Source organism: Saccostrea cucullata, unplaced genomic scaffold (assembly GCF_032062105.1).
Source record: "Saccostrea cucullata isolate Sc308-1 unplaced genomic scaffold, CSIRO_AGI_Scuc_v1 ctg907, whole genome shotgun sequence".
NCBI lineage: Eukaryota > Metazoa > Mollusca > Bivalvia > Ostreida > Ostreidae > Saccostrea > Saccostrea cuccullata.
In genome coordinates this window covers 548,136-560,899 of record NW_026935419.1, presented here as the reverse complement: position 1 = coordinate 560,899, position 12,764 = coordinate 548,136, and the positions used below count along the sequence as shown (strand labels likewise).

Here is a 12,764-nt window from a genome sequence, read left to right as displayed (position 1 = left end):
GTACTACTGAATGAAATTTAATGAGACTTTCAAAGAATCTTTGTTAAATAATGCCAAAATGCACCTTTTATGTATTTTACTTTTTGATCGGACATGATTTCGAGTTTCCCATAGCAAAATATGGATAGGAGATGGGTACCCCTCAATATGATAGAAAGAATGGCAGTATCAATGTTTTGTTTTGGGAAACCCAAAGTATGTGCCCTGTCATAAAGTAAAATAGGAGGTGCGCAATAGCACCACATAACAAAGATTCTGTGCAAGATTCATCAAATTTTACTAAGTGGTACAAGGGAGGAGCGGATAAGAGATGCGTACCCGAAAGCGTAACGGACGGACGGAAACTCCCATCACTAATTATGGCACGCCAAATTCACAAAAATGAGATAATCATAGTTTCACAATCGATAAACTAGGTTTATCGGTTGTAAACTATAGTTTACGGATTGTAAACTATAGTTAACAACGTTAATCTATATTTTACATCTGTAAACTATAGTTAACGCGATAATCTATGTTTCACAACCGTAAACTATACTTAACACCGAAAACTATCATTTGCGATTGCAAAACATAGATTATCTGATAAATACAGTTTCACGATTTGTAAACTATAGTTTACAAACCGTTAACTATAGTTAACGATCTGATAAATATAGTTTCACGATTTGTGAAACTATGATTAACAACTCTTAACTATAGTTTACGATTGTAAACTATAGTTTACAAAGTGAATCTATGTTTATCAACAAAATCTATTGTTAACGCTTTATTCAGACAGATAAACTTAGATTAGCATTCGTAAACTATACTTAACGACCGTTAAATATAGTTTTACAGATGAAAACTATACTTAACGAATCGTTAACTATAGTTTACGGTTTGTAAACTATAGTTTACAGACGATAAACCTAGTTTAACAATTGTGAAACTAGGTTTATCTCATTTTTGTGAATTTGGCGTGCCATAACTATTTACCTCCCTGCTTTTCAAGCGGGTAAGAAGTTTACATGTTGTTTTTCATCTCATAAAAAAATTCAGCTCCAGTCTCGTATCAAAATGCCCAAATCGGAACTCGTAAATAGGGACCTTCTGTGTAAAAATATAGATTAATAAGTACCTCCCTCCCAGACACACACACACAGATACACGCATAAATTAGCTTTTGACTAAATTTTTCTTTTGAAAATAAAGGAAACAAAGGATATACCGTGCCATTTCATTAATTAAAAGAATTACTTATCAATACATGAAATCTGACCAGTGTGGGGGATTTGATTTGATTTCTGCAACCTGTTTCCTCTTATTCAATGATCCTAGTGGTATAAAAACTCTCCCCCACGGATCATCGACTAGAGCAAAATTATGTACCTCTCAACCCTATTTTCTGTCTGCCTTCTCAACATTGGTAAGTCTTCGACAGTTTTCTTTTATATCTTTTATTTTACTAGTTTAAAGAATGAGGATGTACGAGGGTTGTCCCGTAAAATCGTGGACAAGTTGTCTAGTATGAAAAATAAACATCACTGTGTTCTGAAATTTTCACTATTAATTAATACATATTTTAGTAATATACAAAAATTTCAGATAAATATATGCATAAATAAACAAATTATGAAATTTTATGCCATGTATTGTATCACCTTACGGCGCATGGATTTTAACGTCAAAGTGTCTAAAACAGCGTCACGTTTTATCTTTGCTGAAAATGAAGTTGGATGAGTCCGACTTAAATTTAGGAATTTCATTGATACACATTCTTTAGTCTCCATAAACAGTCGAAGAACCAATTGGCACCCTCATGCAAAAGATTTATTAGTAAGTTACGGACAATATTCTCACCATCATTCAACTAATTGAAAATCTCATATCGGCGGTCTACTGTGACAGCTTCTTTTGCTATTACATAAGAAGTTTGTCCGTATGTTTTGTACTCCCCAGGGACTCGATCAAAAAAGAATTCGCTAAGAAAACTCTTATTTCATTTGTATACTTAAGATATGGTGATATTTTTATAATCTTTTTTCTTCTATGGTCATTTCAAGTCTCAAAAAGTGTCATTACAACATCGAATTAAAACTGAACTGCTCTCCGGTGCGCCGTAACGTCATAAAACGTCGCCATTTTTCGTGTGTTGTGTTTACCACTTTCTAATGTACTTTAACCAAATGGCTTAAAATTTTTACAAAGACTACAAAATTGATTGTGCAATTGAATTAGGATAATTTTAATCCAAATCTTATGTATTTAAAACTTTTATTTTGAATTCAAACTTGTGTATTCTTTAATAAAACCTTGGTTTTTTTACCGTGCGCCGTAAAGGTTACAATTATAATAAAATCTTTATTTTTGCCTATATTTTATCAAAAAAATTATCATGCACTTAAATATGATAAATAAACATTTACTGAAATTTTCAACTAAGTGCGGCCATTACTTTTCGAGAAAAAAGCTTTGTCCACGATTTTACGGGACAACCCTCGTATTTGATTGGCATTCGCGGCAGGAACTTGTGCGCATTTGAAAAAGAGAAAAGGCAAAAAAGTAAAGACTCATAACATTTAAGTGTTCTTTTAATGTATCTGATTCCAGTGAAATAGGAAAATGGAATATTTTTCTGGATAATGTTTTGAATTGCTAAAGCAATTAATAAAAAAAAAATGAAATATGACTAGGTAAGCCAAAAGGTTACATTTTGAATACGTTTTCTTTAAAATAATAAAAAAAACTATCCCTGATCATCACCACACGATTTTAATATTGCTGTTTTTCAGGTAGGGGATGGGGGGAGGGGGCTTTTTCACCGATCATGTATAAACTTTCCCTCTAAAATTACGATTACTTTTAGGAAACGGTCTTTTCGTCTCGCTTCTCTCAAGTTTTTCGAGTGTAATATAAAATAGTATTAAAAATATCTACTTAAGATGCTGGTTCCCCTTATTTTTTATTGCTGTAAGGTCGAGCACTGGTAAATTCTGGGATTTTGACAGCCCCCAGTTTAGGTATGTCAGATATTTTTGGGGGGAAATGCCCCCAACATTTGAAGCCGTTGCTACTGGCCTGCGAGTGATCCATCACAGCATATACATATATATAGATATCCAATATAGCGCCGCCACATACAACAGAACTTAAGAAGACAAAAAAGAAAAAAAGGTTCGAAGGCAAACAAACAATATTGGCACCTTTCCTTGCCCCTGCATCTTCGCCTTTACATCTTTTCCCTTCGCACTTAGGCTACTTCGTATTTTTGCCTTTACTCATTCGCAACAACAAACTTTAAGAATTCTGAAAATTGTTTATTAAAACATTGAATTTTTCACTGTAAATTTTTCGTTGACAGTTTATTTTGTCAGGAACGTTGACTTATTATCTTTCGAAATTCTGCATTGGTGCAACAATTATAAAAGTGGGAGCGATCAATTGCTTAAAAGGATTGCTTATGTAGTCGGCCAAAACGGGAGGGGGGGGGCAAAGAGCAATTTCTGAAAAAAAATTCTATAATTTCAGGGAAAAACGAATTTACAAAGAATCGACCGAAAAAAGTGCCATTCTCAGAAAAAAAGACTTGAATGTGTTTGAAAATCAAAACCAAGTATCTACACTTTTTTTTGAATGATGTTTATCTTAAGTAATGGAAGCTTTCTGCAGATAATATTTCTTGATATAGAAAAAAGATGCGGAGTTCTAAAGATGATTAGCAACAAGAGGCCCATGGGCCACATCGCTCACCTGAGAAGCGTTGACCATTCTGTTCTTTACCAGATTTCCTCCCTGTAATACACAATGCATCCCCACCCTACCCCATTGATCATAATTTAGACATTTAGAAATCTACACTACCCCAGGATCCTTCCATATGCACATAAGTTTCAGCTTTTCTGGCCCAGTGGTTCTTGAGAAGAAGATTTTCAAAGATTTCCTATATATCTTTTCCTATATATCACAAAATTAAAAAATATGAATCCCCATTTTTTGCATTCCCCCGGGGGTCATGATTTGAACAATTTTGAATATACCCCAGATGCTAACTTTTTTTTCCTGGCCCAGTAAAAATCAGATTTTCAAGATTTTTCTTATATATTTCAAAAACTTTGATAAAATGTTCCCTTCCCCCGGGGGTCATGATTTTAACAATTTATAATCTACACTACCCCAAAATGCTTCCACATAAGTTTCAGTTTTTCTGGCTCAGTGTTCGTGAGAAGAAGATTTTCAAAGATTTTTCCTATATATTTCAATGTAAAACTTTGATTCCCCATTGTGGCCCCGCCCTTCCCCCGGGGGTCATGATTTTAACAATTTAGAAATCTACATTATACCAGAATGCTTCCATATAAGTTTCAGTTTTTCTGGCCCAGTGGTTCTTGAGAAGAAGATTTTTTAATGACCCAACCCTATTTTTGTCTTTTCTTGATTATCTCCCCTTGCGAGGGGATATGTCCCTTCATTTTAACAATTTAAATTCCTCTTCACCCAAAGATAATTTGTACCAAGTTTGGTCAAAATTGGCACAGTGGTTCTTGAGAAGAGGTCGAAAATGTGAAAAGTTTACAGTTTTTTTACGGACGGACGACGGACAAAATGTGATCAGAAAAGCTCACTTGAGCCTTCGGCTCAGGTGAGCTAAAAAGGCGAAGATTAAGAGGCGATATATTGATATATTATCCCTTTGTGTATTCGTTGTACTTTCACCTTCGAAACTTAGCTCTTTTACATATTTCCCAAAAAGCAAAATAGGTCCTATAAGGAGAAAAATTTCGAATATAAATCACGGAACGTTTTCCTAGATAGATCACAAAATTACAATATATGAATCATATTTTTTGCATATTAGTTTCAAGATTTTGAATATAGATATAACTTTTTTCAAATAAAAATCAATGATTGCTCAAGACAGTACAAGTATTAATCAAAACCACGGTTAATAAAATGTTCCCTAAAATTTTAACAAGACATGCATTCTAGTAGTAAAGACTTAAAGAATCACTGTCTAGTTAGTATAGTATGCCAGGGCATCTACAATAGTGGGAAACATGGGATAATTTACTTAACGGGCGAAGCCCGTTATGCATAAATTATCCCATGTTTCCCACTGTTGTTGATGTTCCTTGCATACTACACTAACTAGACAGTGATTCCTTATATTTCCATTTCATTGTGAAATAAAATTGTAGATTTAGACTTTAAAAATATAGACATAGATTTCTTACACGAGGATTCCCATCCCAATTTCAATAGTCCTCGCCCACAGACGTCAAGCAAACACAAGGCAGCCGCACGAGATTTTCATGCATATTTGGCCTCCCTAGCGTCAGACTCAGAGACAGATGCGCACGAGATTTGCATGCATATTAGGCCTCCTTAGGTCCTAACCTATTGACCTGCCTAATTTACATTCCGGTAGAATTATTTAAGGAATCACTGTCTAGTTAGTGTAGTATGCCAGGGCATCAACAACAGTGGGAAACATGGGATAATTTGCATAACGGGGCGAAGCCCATTATGCATAAATTATCCCATGTTTCCCACTATCGTTCATGTCCCTGGCATACTACACTAACTAGACAGTGATTCCTTATATTTCCATTTCATTGTGAAATAAAATTGTAGATTTAGACTTTAAAAATTTAGATTAATAGATTTAAATTACAAGAGGACTTCCATGTCAATTTCAATAGTCCTCGCCCACTGACGTCAAACACAAAGGCAGCCGCACGAGATTTACATGCATATTTGGCTTCCTTAGCGTCAGACACAGAGACAGATGCGCACGAGATTTGCGTGCGTATTAGGCCTCCTTAGCTCCTGACCTATCGACCTGCCTAATTTACATTTTTATCAAAACTCCTTAACTTTCAAAGAGTTATCACAGAGAAAAAAAAATAGAAATGGAAATATTAAGAAATTAACTCCGCTAACTTTCAAAGAGTTATCACAGAGAGAAAAATTAGAAATGGAAATATTTTACGTTATACCATGCCTTCGGATCGCTTAATTCTGACTTTTAAAAAATAGGAGTGTATAAAAAGATGTATTTTTTTTACATCTCAAGTCAAAATAAAGCGATCTAAAGGCCTGTGCGTTATAACAACTCAAGTCATCATTCAATGCCTGATACGGGGACCAGTGTAACGCACAGAATGTTTTGTATTTTTTCATGATGTTTCATGCAAGTATTACATGATTTTTTTCTCAAGTCAGAGAAAAATTATTTTAAAGATGCTCTTTCTTTTCAGGTCACGTGACCTATGGATGGGGCTGGTTTAGAAAACCATCACCAAAACCCCCAGTTCATGTAACCTCGAGCAGTAAGTCAGTTTCTTTTTCAAATATGTGACTTAAGTAGACAAATTTGAGGCATTCGTAACAAATGTCAACTCATTCGAATCAATCAATAAAATCAATGTATCAATCAATCAATCAATCAATCAACCAACCAATCCATTCGTCCATCTATTCATCCATCCATCTAACAATCAATTAATCAATCAATCAATCAATGCCAGTAAGGGTCAGTTCAGGTCCGATTCTCTTTAATCACTTTTGGTTGTTTCGTTCCACAGATCTTTATGGTTGTTACGTGGACCAGTGGAGTAGAACTCTTAATGGCGGAATGACAAAGTCAAACAGTATGACAGTCAGCAAATGCCTCGACCGATGCAAAAGGGAGAACAAGAAGTATTATGGTTTAGAGGTGAACAGCTTTTTTGGTACATCAAATTTTTTAACTGAGAACAGATAGACGAAGAAGCCCAAACATTCCTAAGGTTCAATGGTGACAGTTTTCTTTGGTATTTCAGATTATATTAATGTATATTTTATGCAAAATCTCCAAATATTGCAACAATCCCACAATGTTAAAATTATTATTATCCCTCTATGAAATAGCATTCACGCACCAAAGAGGGACAAATCCCATCTACAAAACCACTTTTCCTCTTTCAACCAGTCCTCGTACATTTTGCAATTTGCCAAAATCCTGAATATTTTTATCAAATCCCCACTTTTGTAGGAGCTTTAACTTATTTTCATTATTGCTCCGATAGTCTTATAGAGACTGTAAATTTTATAAGTAACCATGATGATGCCTTTTTAAGGTTGGTGTTGAATGTTTCTGTGGAAATTACTTGACAAAGTCACATAAGAAATCCACCAGTGATTGTAAGATGGCGTGCAAGGGCAAAAACAACGAAGCCTGCGGGAACCACTGGAGAGTACTGATTTATAAGAACCCTTACTACTCATGTAAGTATGACGCCATTAGAATTATAAAAAAAAAACTCTTACTACAACTATAAGTATGACACAGTCCTGATTTATAAAGACCCTACTCATGTAAGTATGGACCAGCTAGGGCTTCTGTATGACCATTCGTCTTCTTACATTGATGATACCCAGATGTTTCCCTCAAACAATATCTGACAAAATGGATAATGCTACTGTTTAATTATTTTTTGCGATTATAAGAATGTTTCTAGTGGAAATTACTTGACAAAGTCACATAAGAAATCCACCAGTGACTGTAAGATGGCGTGCAAGGGGAAAAACAACGAAGCCTGCGGGAACCACTGGAGAGTACTGATTTATAAGAACCCTTACTACTCCTGTAAGTATGACGCCATTAGAATTATAAAAAAAAAACTCTTACTACAACTATAAGTATGACAGTACTTAACGTCTTATATCTGACACAATGGATAATGCTACTGTTTAATTATTTTTTGCGATTATAAGTTTTTTGGGCAAAAATACAGTACTTAACGTCTTATGCTATATAGTAATCTTTTGTTATTTATCAATTTGTATAGTCTGGCGTCGATAAGTGTGGCTCCAACACAAAAACTGGTACATGTACCGGTGTTTAATGAAAAATGATGAAACATTGCTTTTACATGTACTTTAAGACGTTCTCATGTAAATTATGTTATATTTTCATTAAAACCTATGCCATATTTTTATTAATTTATACATTTTAAGGAATATTTTCTAAGAAATACCAAACTAAGTTATCGTGTGTATAATTGTACTTTGGATGTTTCATTTCAGCAATCATTGTGAAATCAGGTATGACTTATATAACAAACAACACTTTTTGTATTTGTTCTCAAAAGAAATTTATTTTAACTTTTATTCTAGTTAGTACGCACATAAAACATAGGTATTTGAAACTTATTCTCATCCTGTTTCTATGTCAATTTATAATCAGGATACGTGGGTTGTTACCAAGACCAATGGAGTCGCACTTTGAATGGAAAGAAAACTACATCCAGTAGGATGACAGTAGACAAGTGTCGGAACATTTGTACCAACGAAAACACTTATTACTACGGCGTGGAGGTTAATTAATACTTTTTCAAATACAACTATGAAAGTATAAGTGCAATTTGCTTCATTTAAAGTCTTACCTATAAAAAACATAGAATTGACCATACCGACCGAGTTGAAGTATAAAAACTTCAAGAGCTTCGATGTTCATTATATCCTGTGTAATATTATGTCCATGGCTACATGGCTAAATATGGAAAAATAATTTTGATTGTAAACAGACAGTTTAAGATGAGTTATATTAAGAAGATCCTTAATTTCATGTCCTAACTGATATAAGCCATTAATAAAAATCGACTTCATACTTCATGATTTCTGTACCGAACATGCATGTAGCATGAACTGATATTGGAATGGTCACCTTCACAATATAAACATTACAAACCATAATATTTTCCTCCAATAGAACGCCAATGAATGTTTCTGCGGGAACCGTTTGACACGAAGCGTAAAGAAGAACGACCATGACTGCTTGAAGCAATGTCGTGGGAACAGCAGACAGGGATGTGGAGGGGCCTGGAGGGTCGCCATTTACAGGAACTATAACTACAAACAGAGTAAGCATCAATGCATATTAAAATAGGAAAGAAAATAAATAAAGTAATTTAGATGTTGGATAGAGCCAAGTAATTTATATCTGATAAGATAAAACTTCTATATTCGAGGCAATCATAAGTTATAGTATTCTAATTTCATTACACTTAAAAAAAATCTTTCTTTTGTAGCAAGAGTGCAGACCTCAGGTAGGCAAAAAATCTATTTTTCTGACCTTAATTGTTGTGCTTTCATTTAATCTATAGTGTGTAATATGAATTTTCAATTTGTTTCCTCTTTCCTCCTCTTGGAATATATCGTATCTAAATGTGGATATTCTAAAGACCAGATTTTATTCTCATTTGGTTTGTGTTATTGTTGCATCCTGTTCATTGAGGTGATGGAATCAGTATCTGAGTCAAAATGGCCTGTACTTACTGATAAAACTTACTTTTACTACTATGTAATAAATGTATTGATTTTGAACATTGTTTCTTTCCTTTGAAGAAATCATTTTATTATGACTGCACATTTGATTTGGTAACTAAATAAACGTCTTTTAGACATTTCGGTACACCTTTCAAACTATTTTAGTTAAAGTTTTGAGGTTTCAAACATTTATCTTTCTTTATTAAGAGTTCTAATTTTAAAAAAAATATGACATATGGTATATAACTCTACTCATATTTTGATTGACAACATTTCTTGGTACAAAAACTTTCTTCTTCCTACTGAATGATAATTGCAAAATTAACAAGAGGCCCATGGACCTTATAGGTCACCCGAGCATCATTTAACAACTTTCCAACGATTGAATTCGGTTCGTGTTTTAAGCCAGGGGCCATGAAATTCACAATTTTGAAAGAGGCACCATTGCTTATTATAACTATACACTAAGTATGCTTACTTTAGTGACTTAATACCCAGAGGAAGATCAGAGTAACAAAGGAAATGCATTCATTTTATAACCAGTTGTGCACCACTGACCCTGGGGCTACATATTTCAAAATCTTGGAATTTTTTTCATAAATTTTATTTCATCATAAATAGTTGATTAATACAAAAAAGCAGATTTCAAAGCATTAATTCATTTTCAGACTATGTAATCCCCCACCCCCACCCAGTACCCCTGACCAAGGGGCCCTGAAATTAACCATTTTGGAAGAAGTACCTTTCTTCATCATCAATATGTACTTAGATCATTGGCACAATACCTAGGAGCAAAGGAAATGATTTCCAAAGAATTTATGCATTTTCACTTTATACTCATTAGATCCCCGCCCACCAGATCCTTTGACCCTGGGGCCCTGAAATTCATAAATTTGGAAGAGGCATCCTTCCTCATCATAACTATGTACATAGTTCATTGATTTAATACCAAGGAGCAGAGGAGAAGATTTTTAAAGAATTCATGCATTTTCAATACTAGTATATAATCAATAGAGCCCAGCCCTAACACCTGAACCCCCAACCCAGCGGCCATAAAATTCATAATTTTTGGAAGAGACAGCCTTATTCAACATAACTATGTACTTGGTTATTTATTTAATACCCAGGAGCAGAGGAGAAGATTTTTAAAGAATTAATGTATTTTCACTATATTATCAATAGAGTCCCGACCTTTTTCCAAAACCCTCAACCCAGGGGCCATAAAATTCACAATTTTAGAAGAGGCATTCTTGCTCATCATAACTATGTACTTAGTTTGTATAATACCCAGGAGAAGAGAAGAAGATTTTCAAAGAATTCATGCATTTTCACTGAATAATCAATACAGCCCTACCCTAACACCAGAAGCTTTGACCCTGGGGCCATGAAATTCACAATTTTGGAAGAGACTTTCTTGTTCATCATAACTATGTACTTGGTTAGTTTGTTTAATATCTAGGAGAGGAGAAGAAGATTTTCAAAGAATTTATGCATTTTCATTATTTAATCTTTAAAGCCCCGCCCTAGCACTAGAACCCCTGACCCAGAGGCCATGGATTTCACAATTTTGTTAGAGGACTCAATGTTGATTACAATCGTGCCAACAGTAAAACTGTTTGATGTCCAGGAGTAAAGAAGAAGATTTTTAAAGATTGCATTAATTTTAGTGGTTTTGGCCCCACCCCTTAGGCCCCAGGGGGGCAGGGACCATGGAATTCGCGATTTTGTTCCCCTTCACCCATAGATGCTTCATGCCAAATTTGGTTGAAATTGGTTGAGTGGTTGCAGAGAAGAAGCTGAAAATGTGAAAATGTTAACATATGACTCAGGGCGCACACCACACGACGCACGGCGACAGACGAAAACGGATAGCAATAGGTTTCCTGAGTTTATTCGAGTGCCCTAAAAATGCCGATTGCATACAAGATGCAAAAAAGATATGAATGCATTTTGACGATGTTGACGAACAAAATGTATCTCTCATGGTTCCTTTTGGTTCCTGGTGGATTTCGGAGGGTATGTCCAATCCATCGCCACTTTCTGCGGGCTATTTGTTTAGTGATTGGGTCTTGGTTTGTTTTTTCCCACAGGTTCTTGTTGCTTATACATGTAGTTTCTGGCCATCTGATGTTTAATATGTGGCGCAGACATCTGTTAGCGAAGGCTTGTAGTTTGTTGGAGGTGGTGTTGGTGACTCTCCATGTTTCAGACCCGTAGAGGAGCACAGACTTAACATTGGTGTTGTAGATGCGGAGTTTTATGTGTGTGGATAGTGCTGTTGAACTCCACACAGGCTTGAGGGTGGTGAAGATGTGTCTGGCTTTATTAATTCTAGCTTTTATGTCTTCATCTGTTCCACCAGTGGCTGTGACAATACTACCTAAGTATGTAAAGGAGTCTACATCTTTAAGGTTGTGCTCTCCAAGTGTACTGAGTAACTGGCGTTTGCTGTTTGTTGTGGAGCCGCATCACCTCTGTCTTTTCGATGTTCACCTTTAGACCTGTCTTTGCTGCTTCGTTTGCAAGCCTATTTGTCTTGAGCTGCATATGCTCATACTTCTGGGACATGAAGCATAGATCATCTGCAAAGTCAAGGTCTTCCAAACACTGAGTGAAAGTCCACTGGACCCCTGTCTTACTATCTTTTGTTGTCTCCCGCATGATCCAGTCGAACAAAATGTATACATACGCAAAATATTCTTTAGGAAATATATTCCTGTTAAGAGAGGAGAAATAAGAATTGCTTTTGCGACTCAAACTATACATGGATACGTATCTAACAAATTTATTTGTTGTCTTTGGAACCCCCCCATCTGTTACTAATATGCTCTAGTAAAACGATATCCCGAGGTAATTGTCAAAATGAGTGAGAATTTCTTGGCAGCTAATTTTGAATACACAGCCATCTTCAATTTCAATCATATTAAAGATATCTTTAAATATCAGTACTAACAATTACAAAATACTGGCTATTTAAACATACCTATGAACTCTCTGTAAGGTCTGGTGGGCTGCTACAAGGACCAACGCGACAGGGTCTTGACCGGTGGCAGAACCAAGTCTTCATCCATGACGCTGTCTGTTTGTCGTTCTCGATGCCAAAGAGAAAACAAAAAGTACTATGGATTAGAAGTAAGTTAATTGACGTATAAAACGCCACTTGTGTCGTATTTGCAAGAAATTAATCTTTATAATGTTAATTTTAACATTTTCTGGTCGTTTTTAAGACCTCAACCTTTGTAAGTTTTTCTTGTAAATTTCTGTTGTAGGTTGGCGAGGAGTGTTTCTGTGGTAATTACCTGAAACACAACCACAAGCGGTCATCCTCAGAATGTCTGAGACCGTGTAAAGGAAACAAAGCCGAGGGCTGCGGCGGCAACTGGAGAATAGTCATCTATAGGAATTACAATTACAAAAGTATGTAGATAAAAATGTTCAATACTCTTACAAATCTATGTAGGCCCTGATGTCAT

At 35.2% G+C, this 12,764-nt stretch overlaps 1 protein-coding gene across 1 annotated transcript; it reads left to right on the top strand.

The window, feature by feature from the left end:
• Positions 1-1,365: 1,365 nt before the first annotated feature.
• LOC134242776 (uncharacterized) lies at positions 1,366-12,727 on the top strand. The gene is made up of 10 exons (XM_062724906.1): positions 1,366-1,408; positions 6,240-6,311; positions 6,567-6,697; positions 7,101-7,248; positions 8,050-8,067; positions 8,210-8,340; positions 8,735-8,885; positions 9,054-9,071; positions 12,293-12,423; positions 12,561-12,727. Exons 1-10 carry the CDS (start codon positions 1,366-1,368, stop codon positions 12,714-12,716), a joined length of 999 nt encoding a protein of 332 aa, XP_062580890.1. The 3' UTR covers positions 12,717-12,727.
• Positions 12,728-12,764: the final 37 nt, after the last annotated feature.